Raw genomic sequence first — 20,272 nt, forward strand, 5'->3', positions numbered from 1 at the left:
AAGATACTATCTCGTGGCCTCAAGATACTAACTCATGGCCTCAAGATAGTAACTCGTGGCCTCAAGATACTATCTCGTGGCCTCAAGATAGTAACTCGTGGCCTCAAGATAGTAACTCGTGGCCTCAAGATACTATATCGTGGCCTTAAGATAGTAGCTCATGGCCTCAAGATACTAACTCATGGCCTCAAGATAGTAACTCGTGGCCTCAAGATACTATCTCGTGGCCTCAAGATAGTAACTCGTGGCCTCAAGATAGTAACTCGTGGCCTCAAGATACTATATCGTGGCCTTAAGATAGTAACTCGTGGCCTCAAGATAGTAACTCGTGGCCTCAAGATACTAACTTGTGGCCTCAAGATACTAACTCGTGGCCTCAAGATAGTAACTCGTGGCCTCAAGATACTATCTCGTGGCCTCAAGATACTATCTCGTGGCCTCAAGATAGTAACTCGTGGCCTCAAGATAGTAACTCGTGGCCTCAAGATACTAACTTGTGGCCTCAAGATACTAACTCGTGGCCTCAAGATAGTAACTCGTGGCCTCAAGATACTATCTCGTGGCCTCAAGATACTATCTCGTGGCCTCAAGATACTATCTCGTGGCCTCAAGATATTAACTCATGGCCTCAAGATAGTAACTCGTGGCCTCAAGATACTATCTCATGGCCTCAAGATAGTAACTCGTGGCCTCAATATAGTAACTCGTGGCCTCAAGATACTAACTCATGGCCTCAAGATAGTAACTCGTGGCCTCAAGATACTATCTCATGGCCTCAAGATAGTAACTCGTGGCCTCAATATAGTAACTCGTTGCCTAAAGATAGTAACTCGTGGGCTCAAGATACTATCTCGTGGCCTCAAGATACTAACTCATGGCCTCAAGATACTATCTCGTGGCCTCAAGATACTATCTCGTGGCCTTTAAGATACTAACTCATGGCCTCAAGATAGTAACTCGTGGCCTCAAGATACGATCTCATGGCCTCAAGATAGTAACTCGTGGCCTCAATATAGTAACTCGTTGCCTAAAGATAGTAACTCGTGGCCTCAAGATACTATCTCGTGGCCTCAAGATACTAACTCATGGCCTCAAGATAGTAACTCGTGGCCTCAAGATACTAACTCGTGGCCTCAAGATACTATCTCGTGGCCTCAAGATACTATCTCGTGGCCTCAAGATACTAACTCATGGCCTCAAGATAGTAACTCGTGGCCTCAAGATACTATCTCGTGGCCTCAAGATAGTAACTCGTGGCCTCAAGATAGTAACTCGTGGCCTCAAGATACTATATCGTGGCCTTAAGATAGTAGCTCATGGCCTCAAGATAACTCTAACTCTATCTTGAGGCCACGAGTTACTATCTTGAGGCTACTATCTTTTTTTTTTGTATTATTTATTTATTTTATTTTTTTTGCCAAAGTGGGACTAGGGGGGCTCCGTTGGAATCTGAATGTAGCATCAGTTTTTTCAGATGCTACATTCAGATTCCAACGGAGCCCCCCTAGTCCCACTTTGGCAAAAAAAAAGAAAAAAAAAAGAAATAATAATTAAAAAAAAAGATAGTAGCCTCAAGATAGTAACTTGTGGCCTCAAGATAGATTTAAAGTTACTGGTTTTCTCCGTTTTTTTTGTTTTTTTTGTTTTTTTTAGAAACTATCAAGTGTTAAATAAAAGACTGCATGAAGTTAGAATAAAATGTATTTTTTTTTTTTAAAGCAGAGGCTCTGTCCTTTCTTTTGATATATTGTATGTATAATAAAATATTCTGGGGGCCATGAAATCTTGAGAAAATTATCAAAAATGCTGGGACTGGCTAGTAACTTTTTAAAAATACACTTTTTTAAAAAGGAAAAGGTTAAAGCACCACTGCAACAGCCATCCAATGAACCACCTTCAACCACAACAAATAATCAGAAATACACTGATATATGAACTTTATATGGACTACTCTAGGTTAGCGAAATTACTAAATAATATATTTTTAAAACTGTAATTACAAATAAAATATACTTTTATTTAGTAGTCCAGAATCATATTATAACTGGCTTTGATAGCGGTCAGCACATACAAATAAATAAACAAATAAAATCCGCAGAAATCAATTCAAGATTTTTTTTTTTTTAAATAAAACCACATCATTCCAGAAGAACGTATCGGTAAATATTTTGGGTTGAGTAATTCAGGACTAAAGTGCTGGAGATATTTAGTCACATTGCAATGCACCATACACTTCAGGTGTAGATACAGTGTTAGCAGGCATATACAGCAAGGCAGCTCACTGGCATTGAATAGATCCTTTTCAAGGGCAGCTGCTTATGTTCAGTGTTTTTTTTTTTTTTTAATAACAGCCCGTCGCATCATTCTGATAGTATGAGACTTGAGAAAAGTATCCTCCTCCTTCTCAATTAGATAGAGAAGACTGTCTTCACTCTCAAAGTGCACCTGCAGGCTGACTTTAATGGCTCACCTAGAAGCAGATATCCAGCAGAGTTTAATTACAGTGACAGGATGAAATAGGTGGAGTTGATATCCAGCTCGTCTCTTGAGATGGAGACCGAGATTTCTCCATCCACTTTTAAATGGTACATACATACCTCTGAAATGTGATCAAGGTACAGACAAACAGAAAGAAATAGGCACCCAGAAAGACAGCAGACATGGACAGAAGCCAAAGAAAGTGGATATGTTCCAATCTCTAGTGCATTATACATTTCTGTGAAGTCTCCTACTTTCTAAGAAGCGTCTAATTTGAAACCATAGCTTGCAACAAACAAAAACTGCTCAATATATCAAGTAGTTCAACTAGTTGAAGATAGTCGAAGCTATAATAAATAAATAATGTAAACAATTGTGTTAAATGGCATTTTTCATTTCACTCCATAAAAGTTAGACATATAGTGCCACATTCAAGGTTCCAGAAAAAAAACTCTGATTATTCAAATAGATCAGTGAATAATTTATTTGAGCCAGTTGCTTAAAAGGAATCATTTTAATGAAAAGACTCCCTACTTTGACAGTCTGTACTGATACACTGCTGAAAATGCAGTTAAGTTATACTGTAGTGCCCTCATTTGAAGTTAGTTACTTTTCAACATTTCTTCTAAGGCATCATACTAAACAAAATGGCACTTTACGGACTGATTTGAAACACCGTGCATTGTCAGCCTCCCCGTTTATAGCATTCTTCACATGAACAGTACACAAGCACTAATGTTCATAGTTGCAATAGACAGATATTAGCATGCTACTAAGCTAATGACTCAATAACATAAAGACCCTTTCACATATCAAGTTTCCCCATTATATGACAAACATGTTATGGGGGGTGTGTTTTGTTTTGTTTGGTAGGTCGTGGTGGAGATGAGGAACATCTGATTCAAATTAGGAGGTGGAGATATAGGTTCCGGTGTCATGCATGGAGGGAGGCGCATACGGGGAAATGACATCATCCACTGTTCGTCTCTTGTGCTCTTGGTGATAGCTGGATTTGGACGACTGTCGGCACTTCGGAAGACTCCTAATGGCTTTACAGCCTTTATTGCACTTTGTGAAACCCCTAGATTTATTCAATAAACTACGTTGGTTATAATTGATCACTCGTGTTGGTTTCCTATATTGTTGCGGCCACGAGTCGGCCGTAACAAACACTATTAAAACGAATTTGCAACAACTACCGAGTTACCTGAGATATTGGCTGTCTGCCAGTCAAGCTATTTCTAAACTTTTCTAGCTTTATTAACACTGTTTGATGCTGACCTTTCGTTTTAAGACTATTCTAAACTTGCCCTAAATTTGTGGCTGTCACACTTACTTTTGCCTCATGTGATGCTGTATTTTAGTACAAAGCAAAAAAAAAAAAAAAAAGTTTTAAAGGCTGTCAGACTTCATGAAGAGATCTTGAATGTCTCATAATTTCCTTTTATTCATCTATATTTACCTTATTTGTTGTATTTTGAATATTTCACGACCTTTGTTTGGCTCGCCTTGCTTACAACTTGTAATTGTCAACATTGCGGCAATTCTTTTTTTCCCCTTTCTGTGAAGCATCAAAGCCACAGGCAGGGCTTTTTTTTTCTCTCTCTCTTTTGCACATTTTCCAATTTGATGCTACCCAGTAAAACTGCCCTTTTGGAACTTGAGCATTTTTGGAGTATACAAAAACAGTGCATGATGTTTACGGTGAAGAGTTACGCTTACATGTCATGTGTAAGGGCCTAAATTACCACCTAAATTAGGTTACACCAACAAAACTAAACTTAAAGGGACAATGTGCAGGAATTTCTCCCATCTAGTGGTGAAATTGTGTTTTGCATTCGAACGAATTGTGCTCCCCAGCCCCTAGCTTTTTCAAATGTGTGTTGTATCTACGGTTGCTGTTATGTACCAAAAAGCTATGACAGGATTGGTTCTAATAGCACTTCCTCGAGTGTTCCGTCGGGTGAACAGGTTTGTTATTTCGAACAAACTGCAACTTGAAACAACAAACAAATGAATGTTACAGTATGAATTACTGACTGTGAAACTAGCCGGGACAGTGACAAGCTGCTTTCAGTTACGTCACGCTGGCTCTGAGCGAATACGTGTTGTGGAAACGCATTGGCCTAGTACTTTTGGTCCCTCTCTGCTATTATAGTTTTTAAAGATTTACAGGAATTACATGGAAGCCTCCGTGGACCTACCCGTCCCATGTATATAAAGATAATAAATTCTTGGTTTACAAGGATAAGTTAGATCAATGGCAGAGGTATTTGTACACCATTGAGGAGATATTTATGAATAAAAATATAGATTTTAGATAATAAAATACCTAAAAAAGTACACATTAAGGGTAAGATCAGGAAGAAATGGCTCTTTAACGTAAATATTGCAGGTTACCACTTTTTGCAGTATATGTCTACATCAGACACAAGCTACATCGTGCACATCTAAATGACTAACATTATAATTAATAAAGCTGTGTACACTGGAAGTATCTGTCTGCGACTGCTGTAACAAACTGCATCATGTAAATTCTGCAGTGAATGGCAGAGTATGGCAGAATTACAACCGTCAACCGTTATCCACAATTTCACCACCCAGCCCCACACATAACATCCTCACTGAACTTCAAATCATACAAAAATCCATAACAATAAACGCTGCATGAACAAACAAGGATATCTGAAAATGTCAACTGTAGACGCCCACCAATCTTTTATCCTCAACTGCTAATCTGAACAGTCTGACAATAGCCACAATTTATTTGCCTCTATTTCCACTCAGCCTCACGGCATTTCCAGCAACGTTTTGAGATTTTTATTACGGTTGTCAGTTTGTCTTTGGCAGACGTGACGGTATAATTCACACATCATCAGACACTCAGTTTGGAGAGCTGTATCTGGCTGCTTCAGTAATGAAGGTGTGCAGAGAAGATGCAGAAACCGATTTGTGAGACGCTGCCACACAGAGATAGAGATACAATTATCTCTGTAACTTTGCTCAGAGCATAAACGCTGGGCTATATAACATAGCATTTCACCATCCAGGAACATAAATGGAAAGTTACGGTCCTGGTGCAAGGTTTATTTTGTAAAAGTGGTAAATACAAATCCCTCATGTTAGTGACAGGGAATGAATGATGGATAGAACTGAGTCTCACCCTCGGTGTTTTGAGCCAAGATTTGGGTGATGATAACAAGCAAGCCAATCGTCAAACCCAGACAGGCCGATCGCCACCAGCTCCTCCTCATCTTCAGTTACTGCCTACTGCTAACCCACCTGCGGAAAAAAAAAACAGACAGAGATGGTTTCATTTTATAGGTCCAAATGACCAATATATTGACGTAAAAGCACTTGACAAATTAACAGAACTATATACTGTATACTATATATAGTATCCTATATATATATATATATATATATAGTACTATACTATATATATATATATATATATATATATATATAGTATAACTATATATATATATATATATATATATATATATAAATCAACTGATTACAGACTGATTACAGAAAATTGTGATGCTGCATCCAAACTGATTACTGACGGTTACTTTATAGAATATTTAAACTGTATTTTATTTACATATTTATATAATATCATCCACCCTGCTATCTAGATCATACTGGTCAAACACGTCATCCAATACACCAGTGAATACCCAATACGCACACAGAATAGCCCTCACAGTAAACTTTTTCGTTTTTTTTTTTTTTTTTTTTTTTTTTTAGCACTTTTCGATTTTCAAAACATTTTCCTCACAGGGACCAAAAAAATGTCCCTACAAGGACAAGGATTTTGGATATTGCCATCGGTTTGGATATATCTGAACCACACACACACACACACACACACACACACACACACATAAACATTCTTCTAAACAAGTCAATAAATTCCTAATGGCAGCTCAACTGATTTAGTCAAAAGCAGATAAGTCTGTGCATTAAGCTGCGGCACATGGATATTGTCGATTTTTCAGGCACGGTTACAGATCAGTGCACACTAAATTAACACTTGCTACTCCCAAAATGGAAGTTACAAATGCCAAAAAAGAAAAAAGAAAGAAAGAAAATAAACTGCACATCAAGGAAAACAGTAAGAATTTAAATACAGTAAGAACTATAGGCAGTTATTTTATTTTATTTGTCTATTGACAATATCTGGGGTGGATACACATGCTGATTTCTGTCTTTTTTAAGTTGTATTGAAAAGATTTTTATGAATTATAAACATAAAGAATTTGCAAAATTTAAACATGCTCTTAACATGACGGTTGTCTCAATGAATACAGACTTTAGAAAACAAATATAGACCTTATGCACCAGAGAAACGTGGGCACCATCATCTTTAAAATATTGTCTTCGAACTTCCGTTTTTGCGATCGCTCTGTATATTTCTATGGCATCGCTGTCGAGGAGTAATTATCTGGTGAAGTGGATTTACTTATTGTAGAGTTAACAAAAGTTATCATGAGCATTGTAATGTTTTACCATATCAAGTGTTGTAAAGCAGATGTTATAAGAAATGTCGACCAGGAAATTTTTTTACGAGCAGTTCATTCATTCCTATGCAAGATAGCTATGTAAATACAGACCGCAAGTCAAAAGACAACGAGCGCAGTGCTGAAAAGGGGCGGGGCTACATAAGGTCTATAGGAGCAACATTATTGGTTGTATTGGAAGTGACGGCAAAATTGAGGGACCATCATCATTCATGGAAAGTCTGGTAACATTTTCACATTAAATATTGACATGGCAACATTGTTTACGGTTATTTCCCATTTTTTGATCATAAATGATATCTAAATGATAAAAGCAAGATAAAAGTTTCATATAGAGTAATAAAATATTCTACTAAAATGTCTACCCTAAAACTTCCACAGTTAAAGAAATGATACTGTTACAAAAATTTCTAGCAATTTCTGAGTGAATTTTCTCAATTTTCTCAATTTTTTTTTTTTTTCACAGTGGCATATTTTCTCAGTTCACACACAATTTGGACCCTGGATGTGACTGCTGGAAAATAACTGTCATTGTAAAGCCCTTCTCAGAAATAAGGGTTTAATCTACTTTGCTTTGTAAGTGTTCGATGTGCAAGGACAGATAATACTTGACTTGACTACAAATATACACATGGGATTAGAGCATTCATTTGTGCATCTGTGTGCATGTCCCGTCGTGAGACTGGCTGCCTCATCGGTTGCTGCCTACACGTGGAGGTTGATGTAGAGATAAACTTAAAAAAAACAAGTGTCTTCATTTGATCTGTCACCTCTAACTTTACGATGTGCCTGCGGCAGCCATAAGCCACTGAAACGCTTTAAAATCATACGCTGATGTGCGTCAACACAGTCATCTAAATACAACATCAGACCACATCGCCGCCACTGTCAGATTCTCTATTCCCAAAAGAGCTAAAGCAAGTCTCTGGAGCATGATGGGTGAAAATGATAGTTCCCCCACTTTAACATTTCCACAGAGTGCTCAACAACTGTGACAATACACAACAAGGAGGGTTAGAAAAAAAAAAAAACAGGAACTGCTAATACTGTCTCTGCTGTTTTCAGCTTTGAAGCTTAGGTTTGAGGTACATAAGCAAGGTCCAAAATTAACATTCATGGCAACATATGTTACTTTATCTGGCTGCTATTGGGTCCCTTTAAGAAATGCTGAATTTTGGCTCACATGTGTATCTGTGAGAATTATGGACTGTTCTATTGTGAGGCGCCTGTGGTTTCATTACGGAACTGTTAAGGAAAGACAGACACATTACAACACAGAAAAACCAAGCGAGAAACCAATATGCTGTGGTGGAGGATATAGCATGTAAACAAAGAATGAATTTAGACTATTTAAAACCATTTAGGGAATATGAAATGAAAAAAAAAAATGAATAAAAGCATCTGCCAAATGCAATGCAAATATATATTCGACACATATCTTATTTTTAAAGACACAAATTAAATAAATACGTAATATGCAACACTTCATGGCGAAAATACCAAATTAAAAGGAAAGGCAGTATTTAAATGAACATTCAGATTGACCAGATATCAATTAAATATCAGATTTTGAACCGTATTTGAAATAAATCCAAATTGGATGCCAAAACAATTGGATCCCATAAGTGTTTTTCCTAATTTGCGTGCCAAAAATGTCTGAGCTCTGCCAGATATCTGTGAAAAAAGAAATGTAAGACAGCATAAAGGCTGTCTTAGATTGACAAAAAAATGATATCCCTTTTTCAAGGCTAGAAACATTTCTTGAAATGTAAGGTGTGTTCAAGAACGGAAAGATATGTTTAATGTAAAAGGTAAAAATAGTGTTGTTTACCTTTATCATCCACTATGGCAAAGAAATGTTGTGTTTAGGTCAAACGACTCTTGAAATGCACCCTAGCGCCTTTCATGGATCTTCAGCTTGATGTGTTGTCCATCTTGTCTAAATGAGGTTCGTATATACTATATAAAACCCCATTTCCAGAAAAGCTGTGACATTGTGTAAAATGCAATAAAATCAAGAATCTGTGATTTGTTAATTATGTTTAACCTTTATTTAACTGACAAATGTACAAAGAAAAGTGTCCCAATGTTTTCACGGGCCAATTTAATTGTATTTTGGAAATATAAACTAATTTTAATTTTGTATGCTGCAACTCACTTCAAAAAAAGTTGGGATAGAGACAAAATAAATGTGAAAAATGATTATGGGATATCCAAGTTAAATGGTTTTGAAACAGTCCACAATAAGCAGGTTAACTTGTAATATGTATGGCTGTTATGTTTGTTTACGTATAAAAGGAGCACCCACCAAAGTCTCAGTTCTTGCGAGCAAAGATATAGGCCATGGTCCACTACCTTCATCAGAGAATTGTCAAACAAATGAAAAAAAAAATCACATTTTCTAAAGCAAGATTGCAAAGAATTTAGGTCTTTCACCACCTACCATACATAATATTCTGAAAAAGGTTCAGATAATCTGGAGAAATCTCAGTACATGTAGGGCCAGGCTGGAATTCTCTGATGAATGTGTTTGAACCTTTGAGCCCACAGATGGGACACCATCATGCTAGATGCTATGTGTTAAATATTGTTAAATATTAATATTTATGGGCTCAGGAGAACTTTAGAAAAAGTGGTCACTTAATCTGCTGCTGTTACAGTCTATAGTCTGATGCTGTATCAAGAAATGAAACTCAAATCTCTGTTACGCAAGGAGAAATACATCAGTTCTATGCACAGATTCTATGGGCCTGATCTCATCTCAGATGATCCAAAAGACAGTGTACAGTAAATGTGTGATGTGGTCAAATGAGCCTACATTTTACCCACTAAGCAAAATGATGTCCAAAAGACGTCAATTCAACGTCTTTATCACAAAAGTCGGACGTTGAAAAGACGTCCACTGAGGGGCCGGAATGAAAGTTTTTCTGACCTCTTTTTGTGACGTGTTCTGCATGTCCGATATAGACGTTAATGTGTCCTTCGGACAAGATTAAAAACTAGTTCAAATGTGGCCATTGTGGACATGTTTTCAACATAACTTATGGTCTCATTTAGACAATTTATACTGTTTCTGTACCAAATAAACACTCTCAGGATGCATTAAATTAAAACCCATGTTTATTTACATTGTTTAGATGCAGTTTAGATGGTGATATTTGTTTCATTTTATATAACCATTGTGGTGATCAGTGTTTGCTTTAGTTGGGCTCTTGGTCCCAAATCGCCATACTTTAGCTTTTATTTGGCTGTTGTAATTGTGTGTTTGTAAAACACCATGGTTTGTGTAGAGAAAGCCAATAAAATGAAAAATAAGCTGTCTTCAGCTGCTCGTTGATGATGACAAAATCAACACAATACAAGCATTAAACAGCATTTAAACTTTTATTAAACTGTTTTTATATCTGATATTTATAACCACCAATCTTGTGGAACTGCATTATTTACACAAGTAACTTTAAAATGATCACTGTGTACAAAAATTTTAAGAAAGTGAATCACATAGTCACACAAAGATATCAAGATTTTGGATATGATTCACAACAACGGTGACAACCAAAAAAAAAAGCTTGGGAATCAAGGATGTTTTGTACTATGAAAGCTATCCATCGTGCATTGCAGCATGAAGCATTTTTTTATTGTCACCATTGTTGTGAATCATGTGCAAAATCTTGATGTCTGTGTGTGACTATATGGAACATTTTCTCAAAACGTTGTGTAAACTTGATTTTTTTCCACTTTGCTACTAGCCCAAATAATGCAGTTCCACAAGGTTGGTGGTTATAAACTCCAGATATTAACACAAAAGTCTAAACACAACGTCAAATGCTCACTTTATGTTGATTTCATCATCATCAACAACAACAAGGAGCTGATGAGAGCCAATTTTATATTTTTTTGGGCTTTCTCTGTCACAATAATGGTGTTATTCAAACACAGTTACAACAGCCAAAGAAAAGCTACGGTACAAAATATTGGGACCAAGAGTCCAACTAAAGCAAACACTGATCACCACAATGGTGACTTAAAATGAAACAAATATCACCATCTAAACAATGTAAGGAAATTACATTGAAATAAACAAGAGTTTTAATTGAATGCATCCTGAGAGTGTTTATTTGGTCCAGAAACAGTATAAATTATCTAAATGAGACCATAAATAATGTTGAAAAAATGGCCACATTTGAACTATTTTTTAACCTTGTACGAAGGATCCATTAACGTCTTTTTCAGACGTCCAGAACACGTCAAAAAAAGACGTCATAAAAAATTTAATTCTGGCCCCTCAGTGGACATCTTTTCAACGTCCGACTTTTGTGACAAAGACGTATTTTGGACAACATTTTGCTTAGTGGGCACTTGATTTGGGGAAAAATGGACATTGAGTTCTCAGTCCCAAAGAGAAAAGGGATCCAGACTTTCATCAGTGACAGGTACAAAAGCAAACATCTGTAATGGTATGAGAGTGCATCAGTGCAAATGGCATTGATGACTTGCATTCGTGTGTACAGACTTATATGATTGCATCTTTCCTGGGAAGAAAGACAATGCCAGGCCTCATTCTGCATGTGCTACAACAGAGTGGTTTGACATTTTACACCTGCAGTCCATACTATTAAAAAGTATAATTAAAAAGGTGACAATAATTGGACATTGACCATGATGTGACAATAGTTGTGACATAGGTGATGTGACAAAATTAAAAAGGTGATGTGACAATAGTTGGACATGGCTCTGTCCAAACTTATTTTAAGTGTGTTGCAGCCATCAAAATCTAAATTTGCATATATTTCCAAAATACAGTTAAGTTGGCCAATGAAAACATTGGGAATCTTTGCTTTGTACTTTTATCAGTTAAATAAAAGTTAAACAAAATGAACAGATTCTTGACATTCTGTGTTTGATATCCCCCCATGACCAAATATATTTGCAATAATTTGCATTAAACAAAGGAATTACATTACAAATTACACTAAACTGGATGAAAAGGTTCCACGTTATACACACATATATATATATATATATATTTTTTTTTTTTTTTTTTTTTTTGCTGCATATCCTGTTATTCTCATAAACACATTAGCTTAGAGAACATCATTTCATTTTTATGTAAAACAGGCACTGCAAAGAGGGCACTGCATTTGACAACGACATAGCATGCTGTCTGAATGTTCATCATTTGATATGAGATATGAAGTGATTCACACAATATTTTGAGTAATAGTCAACAGTAGTTAAAATTCAGTGTATAAAGTGGAATGTGGTAAGAAGTACTCTAGTATTCCATTCTCAAAACAGCCAGTGAAGCACTCTTTAGCAGACAGGGATCATTCACATTTCATTCATGAAGTGGGTATGTTTTCTATTAACACTATGGCCTCAGCCCTCATGACTGCATTCACTCATTCAAACTTAGCAATATATTGTTTTAAAAAAAACACACACACAAGAAATGAATAATATCATGTCATCTTTGAAGTAGATTGAAACCTGCAGCCCTCCCTGCCATTGGAGTAAGAGTGATAACGCATCATTATTGTGCTGCCTGTAATGTTCCATTATTTCAACAACACTCTTCAAATTCTTAGCTTGCGTTTCTTAAGAAGAGCACAGATGGCTGGGCAGGGTTTTATTATCAAGGGTCTATGCATCTTTCACAGTAACATTTGATATCAAAGTACAAAGCTGCTGGATTTCCGTAAGCATCCAAAGACCTCTGAACAAGCTGCCTCCTGCTGTCAAAATTACCCAGCAGACATGAAGTTCCTAAACACCAACCCAGACAGCAAACGTTTTACATCCCAACTGTTATCCCTCAAACGCCCGTTCTCCTAGATCTGGATTTCCTGTTATCTGTCTTGCTATCAAATAAACCACTGATGTCAGAATGACAATGTGCGGATTTAATTAAGCATTATTTGACCCCAAACAAACAGACCAATTTTTCAACTGGGATTTAAATCATTTGCATAATTTCAACATATGGCATTTACTCATGAGTTATGTCTGTGAAATTATCAGCTTACGGCAAAGCAGGGGCAAATACATTAATTCATTTAGAAATAAGCAAGATTGATGACATTTTCTTATGATCAGTGAAGTTCTCTCTCTCCCTGAAAATAAATAAAATAAAATAAAATAAATATGTCCATAGGGCCAGCATCCCAGCAACCATGAAATGAAATTAAATGAGACTAAATAAAATTGACTGGGTACATAGGTGTGCACCATAGGTGTTTATTTTTTTCTGCCAATGGTCTGAAAATAAAATAAAATAAAATAAAATTAAATTAAATTAAATTAAAAAAAATAAATAAATAAATAAAATAATAAAAATGGAATAGCCATTTTTTTTAGTTTACCTACTAATGGCCGAATAGGATAGGCTCCAGCATCCCAGCAACCATGAAATAAAATGAAATGAAGTGAAAGTGAAAATGAAATGAAATGGACTGGCCAGTGGCCATAGGATATCTCCCTGCCAAAGGCCCGAGACAATAGGATAGACCAGCATACCGGCAACCATGACATTAATTCATTAAAAATGAACAAAATAATAAAATAATAATACATGGACTGGCCACAGGGTGCTTCCCTGCCAATGCCCAAGACAACGGGAAAGGTTCCAGCATCCATGAAATGGAATAATGAAATAATGAAATAAAATCATATAAAAAAAAAATTAAATGAAATGCAAATGAAAATGAATTAAAATGGACTGACCATAAAACCATTTCCCTAACTTAATTTTATATATGTAGAGTTTAGTTTAGTATAAAAAAAATCCAATAAAATAAATAGTAACTTGCATTGTATTCAAGTTATATATTTTTATTATCAGTTAATGCATTACCTGGGAACCAATCCCATGACATTGGTGTTGCTAGAGCCATGCTCTTCTGTTTGAGCTACAGTTATGATGATTGAGATGTTAAAAAGATCTGATTTTGTTTAATTCTGTTAATTTAACACAAATGCTCGCCTTGCTCTGAATGGATCAAAGTGATTGGCATCATTACGTTTCAGCAAATAATTCAGGGTTAAGAAGGCCATTTCCATTGCCGTCACTGTGGACAATAATATCATCCAAGCACACCTGTCTAATAGCACTCTGCAAATAAGAAATCAATGAAAATTGCTGACATATCATGCTAAAACCTATTACAGTCAGTGTCCAACAGTCTTTTATTCATAAAATGTTCTGTCAAGCTAAACCCCTCATCAAAGACCCTTTGATGCTATGTCATGCTAGGACACATTTTTGCATTTCTAAATAATTTAAAATGACTAAACTTCACTGACAAGCCACTCATTGGCCCAGCATGCGTTCAGAAGCCAACGAGGGATGATCGTCGACAGGACGTCCTTCCAGTAAATCACCAGTAAAGGTACAATAAAAGGTTTTGTTCCCTCCTGCCTTAAAGCAATAGGAATCTAAATCATGTAATGGCTTACTCTCCTCCCTCAAGTCGATCAAAATACCAGTACAAACATAACTGCATAAAGATTTGGAACAACATCAGGGTGAATAAATTGTGAACGAATTTTAATTTTTGCATGAAATGTTTATTTAAATCTCATTTCCCTTCTTCGCTTTAATTTAATTGGCTAAGAGTGAATGCTGCAAAAGACAGCAGTGCAATTCATTAGTCAGTGTGAGATACAATCCAAGGACGTAAGGGGTCCAAACACTAATGACTCCAGTGATTAACCCATGTCAATGACCTAGACATAGCACATGTGATGGCAAACGAGCACAGATATGTGTTACTGTGAGTTGAAATCTAAAACAGAACATGTCACATGAATGAGGCGGTACCCAAGATGTACACAATTGCCAAATAAGCTAAACATTCACTTTTAGTCAAACAAAATGCACCATGTCCCTTTAGTGGCTTCATACCATTGCTAGTTCACTTTACTTTTAATGCAATCGATTTGCATGTTTTTTTTGTTATTGTTTTGTTTTTTGTTAATTAAATGATGACATTTTGCAGTGTTACTGAATTGTTTCAACAAAAGGCATAATTCACCTGTAAAATAGGATTATTTCATCATTTATTCACGCTCATGTTATTCCAATACTGTTTTTCTTTCTTATTTGGAACATCATAAAAAAAAAAAGTATTTGAAAAATATATCCGTGCTATTTTTTTCAGTGGTCAAAACAACGGTCAAAACCAACAATCTTCAAAATATATTTTGTGTCCTACAGAATAAAGAAAGTCATACAAATTTGTAAACATTGTGAGTAAATGATGACAGATTTGAAGTATCACTTTAAGTGTCGGGGTCAATGTGTGTGCGTCTGGCTGCGTTTACACTTGGCATTAAACGACCTGTATCCGGATGTTGCCCACATACACATTGAAAAGACAAGTGTAAATGCTTTTCTGATCGGAATCTTATCCGATCAGCGTGTCCTGGTCCAGAGGTAGTCGAGGACGCATTGTGATCGGATCTCAGTGTAATGTAAACGCAATCCACGCAAATCCATTCTCTGAATAGCTACATTCACTACATTCACATATGCAGTTAAGACAAGAAATTTAACTTTTCTACAATAAACGTCAATCTATGATTGTCATTTTTAATTTAAATTGTGCAACATTATCTGATATGAGATATGAGAGTCGACTCTGAGTCTATGAAATGAATTGTTTTTGAAACGAGTCATTAGCTGTTTTCGTAGTGATGTAGATACGAAACATTGGCATATTGACCGCGCCCAGTTACTGCGCGTGCAGACGGAAGTCTCAGTATATATGAATCAGGTTCGTCCTCCTCCGAATCACAATCTGTAAGTATTATTAATAATGTTTGCTGTTATGTTTTCTGTTGCACGCACAATATAGTTATATTTTATTGTGTGTGTTGTGTACACTCCACGCAGCTTCTAAGCGGGGTAAAGTTAGTTTTGTTTTTGATATTCCCCAGATATTCACTGAAAAAATGGCAATGACCTCCTAAATGAGTTAGCCAAAAGTTATTTAAACCCCATTTCCGCTAAAAAGGAGATGCTAACAATGTTTCACAAGCTTAATTTTCTGTATTTTCGCTCTATACATTAAGCACTGTCCCTCAAAAGCCGCCGCAATGCGAGTTTCGCCGGGAAAGCTCGCTCTTGACGGAGACGCGAGTAAGGGACCGTGTGGAAAGTGCACTTTTTCTTACACGTTTGTTCATACACTGTATACAATTTTCAACACTTGACAAGCTATAATCCATTATTGGTGATGCCTACGGTTTACCAATAACAACTGACTGGGTCATTTGACCAATCGCCGCAGATTCGCGTCACTCAAAGGAGGTGTTTGGGAAAATCAATCGTCGAACGAATCATTTGGGAGTCGTTGAGCAAATCAGGTAAAAATAAATGCATATTATAAGACAAATAAAGTGTTTGTTATCCTTGCATGCACGTTAAACTGTTTTTCGGAACTCCCAAAACAAAAATAGGAACATTTCAAATGCTACACTCTTAGAAGAAAAGGTTCTATATAGAACCTTAAAAGGTTCTAAAGCGCTATATGTATTTGAAACCCCTAAAATGCTATGCATATGAATGATCACAAAATTCAAGATATGGTGGTTAAAAAATGTAATTAATCAATATCACACGAAGAGTGCCATTTCAGTTTTTATCCTCCAAAAAGCAGCATGATTAAAATGTTATATTAAGTTACTACAACAGTTTATAATATATATTTATAGTAATTTAATAACAACTAAAAAATGTTGCATAATATAATGTAGTAATAATGTAATATATGAATGAATAATAGCCTTTTAAAGAACCTTTGTGCCAAAAGTGTTCTTTCTTCTCATTCTTGAACCTTTTTTAGCATAAAATGTAATTTGGAGTTGAGTAAAGAACCCTATGCTACATATATAGAACCCTTTTTTCTAAGAGTGTATTATAGGAGATCTTTAATGAAGAGCTGAACGCTGCTTTGCTAGAGCAATAATCGGAATACACTTTTTATTTTTTTAATGTTTTAAAATGTTGAATGGTTTTTATTGTTTCAGCATGTTTATTAATCTCACATTTCTGTCAATATAGTCATTGCACGCTATAACCTTAAACCCTGATGATCGATGATGTGACTTGTTTAACATGATCATCAGTTATTACTTTTTGTACACCATTTTAGGACACCATTAGGTAACTTGATGGAGTTTTTCTGTTCCTTGCCACTCTTGCCTTTGGCTTGTTCAGTTGGGGATATTCAAATTAATTAACCAATCAATAATACCCTTGATCAGCTCTACCAAACGTGGATGTTTTTCCATTAAGAAACGAACATTGTTATTATGTTTTGATTGATACTGTGAAGCTGCTTTGATGCACTCTATATTTTGAAAAGCGCTATATAAATATACTTGACTTGACTAGAGAGAAACTTAGAAACACAAAGATAGAAACAAAATAAAAGTTCTGTTTGATCTAAAAAGTATCTTTAAAATGTGTCTCCAGTTACTGCTGTAACCTTGGTTCCCTGAGAGGCAAGAAAGAGACATTGAGTTGCTAACTCTGGAGAATGGGAAGAGTTCTTGCAGCATTAGCAACACAATGTTGAAGTGACCACTCTTGAAAGGGAACTATATCCATTGGGGATCTATAACAAGTAAACATTTGTGAATTGTCTGCTGAAGGTTACTTCACCATTGAGAACATCTTTCAGCAATCTAAAAAGGCAAATTACAATATTAAACAAACCAGAATAAATAGCATACAAGGGTATGTGAAAAAGTCAAGTGTGTGTGTGTGTGTGTGTGTGTGTGTGTTTGGGTGTTGACAGGGTGATGAGATTGTTCTTTGAGAACTGGCAGGAGCATATTGGTTTGTAAACACATTCAAACCAAGTGTGGACAGAGCTGAGGTCAAACCAGAGCAGCACCTCATTCAGACTCTATCAAGAGATGGATAACTTATCCATCTGTGGATCAATGAAAGGCATTATAAATGCATTTTAAGGGTCATATGACTCAAGAACAACATTTCTTTGTTGTTGAAGATAAAAGTAAATGCCACCCTTTTTACTTCTGTTGCTGTCAGTGGAAAAAAAAAAAAAAAATTCTGCAAAGACACCAATTAAGTTGCACAAGTATGTGTGCAGCACATGTCTGTGGTGATAAAAATAATTTACATTGGTATTATTCATTGATCATATCTTGTATTATTTGATAAATACACTCAAAGGAGCAGGTTGAATGTCATCAACCAAATGCCATGGTGTCATATGTGTTGATGCACCGATGTATCGGCTGTCGATATTTATCAGCCGATTTTTGGCTTATATCAGCTATAGCCTGAACAATGCTGATATATCAAACTGGTGGCTTATTAATCAACAGCATAAAGGCACTGAGCTGTATAATGTCTGTTGCATAATTCAAGATTCACTCTTTGACGCATACGATCACACCGGCGTGATTAGCACGTTTAGTGCATCATGTGAACAGCTGCTAAATTCAAATGTGTGTTTGTGCTTTGGCTGGCGCTGAGCCAGAGACAGGTGAGCTCAGAGCTTGTCAAATACCACAACTATTCTGTGTTTTCAACCACTTAAAGGGATACTCCACTTTTTTTGGAAATACGCTCATTTTACAACTCCCCCAGAGTTAAACTGTTGAGTTTTACCTTTTTTGAATCTCATTCAAACGTAATAATCAAAAAACTTCACTGCCGTACCATGAGTGCAGCAGGTGCGATGACTACACAAACGTAGTCCCGGTCACCTTGGAAGCTGGGCACTATTTTCAGGTGCTGCGTCATGACATTACGCCTGCTCCACTCATGGTAAAGTTTCTTGATTATTACGCAGGAATGAGAGTGCATATCAGCCTAGAAAATCACAACTTTACATTTTCCGTCTGTCTTAGTGAACGATGCAACTATAGAAGAGTCAAGTTTTAATTAGGAAAAATATCGAAACACTTTGGTCATTTTTTTTTTTTTTTTTTTTGAGAAATGCTAATGGTCTTGTGCACTTCAATGATGCATGCTAAGCTATGCTAAAAGTGGTACTGCCAGAACCGGAGATCGGCTGAATGGATTCAAAAACAGTAAAACTCAACTGTTTAACTTGTAAAAGTTGTAAAATGAGCGTATTTCAAAAAAAGTGGAGTATTCCTTTAATGTTTATTTTAGGTTTCAGACATTTAAATACACATAAGTACTAGCAAAATAATACATCTACACTCACCTAAAGCATTATTAGGAATATCATACTAATACTGTGTTTGACCCCCCTTCGCCTTCAAAACTGCCTTGAAAAAAAAACACTATAACCACTATAACAAACTCAAAATGCCTATATTTTGCGTTGTTTATGGTTGCTCAAATCGATCAAACCACGAGGAGCTTTTATCGTGTGTGAAAGGTTGTTGTTCATAAGGGAGGGAAATACAAGAAATTGACAGAAAAAACAACGGGGAAAATGTCTTGCAAACCTACGTCTGCGGTCGGGAGGAGCCGAATGGGAGAATGCCCGTGTGTGTGTGTGTGTGTGTGTGTGTGCAGTGATCACTTCGTCAAATGTGAGTTAGTACATTATTTATGTGGCTTATAATTACATTATTCGGGTGTTTAAACACATTTATGTGGCTGTTTGTGTAACATACCAGTTTCCGAACTTTGTAAAGTCAAAGTATGTCTGTAAGACAAGGTAGTTGTTGATATCTACAGCCTCGATGGCAGGCAAATCTCTCAATTCAGTTGAAAATCGGTCCTCTTCATAACGTAAGGATCACGTCCAACACATGTTTTGATTTTCTGTTTATATATTTCTCTTGTAATAGCATCTAAAGTAGTACAGTACATATTTTCTGTATTTCGCGCGTCAACACAATCATGTGATTGCAAACCACCTATAACAATCCTTTCAATTATACAATTATACAATGTGTTTTATTCATATCAGATATGCATTGTGTAGGCAACTATTAAAGTCCCTGTTAAGTTTTGTACATGGGATCATGTACAAAACAGATCGGTATCTTCATTTAAATTCCCTAAAAACAATCACATCAAGAAGAGGTTTTTAGAGAGCTAACCTTGATGAAGAGCTGAGGATCACCGCCAACACCCGCCTCTGCAATGATCATTTTACACTGGATATTTTTATAAACTTTCCTCAGAGACAACTGGGATTCACTGATAATCCACTGTTACTGGTGACTGGTGAACGGGGCCGAAACGACTATCTCCCGCCTCAGTGTTCACCCTCCCGTCGCGAAAGCAGTTTCACCTAATATCACCGTCG

General features: G+C 36.2%; 1 protein-coding gene across 2 annotated transcripts in view; it reads right to left on the bottom strand.

Annotated features, from left to right (window-relative positions):
• The window catches only part of pcdh15a (protocadherin-related 15a), a 409,861-nt gene that overhangs the window by 379,227 nt on the left and 10,362 nt on the right, over nt 1-20,272 (bottom strand). For both annotated transcript variants that reach the window (XM_089117218.1, XM_089117217.1), the window contains exon 2: nt 5,642-5,760. In XM_089117218.1, the coding sequence (XP_088973344.1) occupies nt 5,642-5,732 (91 nt within the window). In that variant the 5' untranslated portion in view covers nt 5,733-5,760. The remainder of the gene's footprint in view (nt 1-5,641; nt 5,761-20,272) is intronic.

The sequence above is a fragment of the Pimephales promelas genome, chromosome 11 (genome assembly GCF_988280905.1).
Source record: "Pimephales promelas chromosome 11, fPimPro1.hap1.1, whole genome shotgun sequence".
In the NCBI taxonomy this organism is placed as follows: Eukaryota; Metazoa; Chordata; class Actinopteri; order Cypriniformes; family Leuciscidae; genus Pimephales; species Pimephales promelas.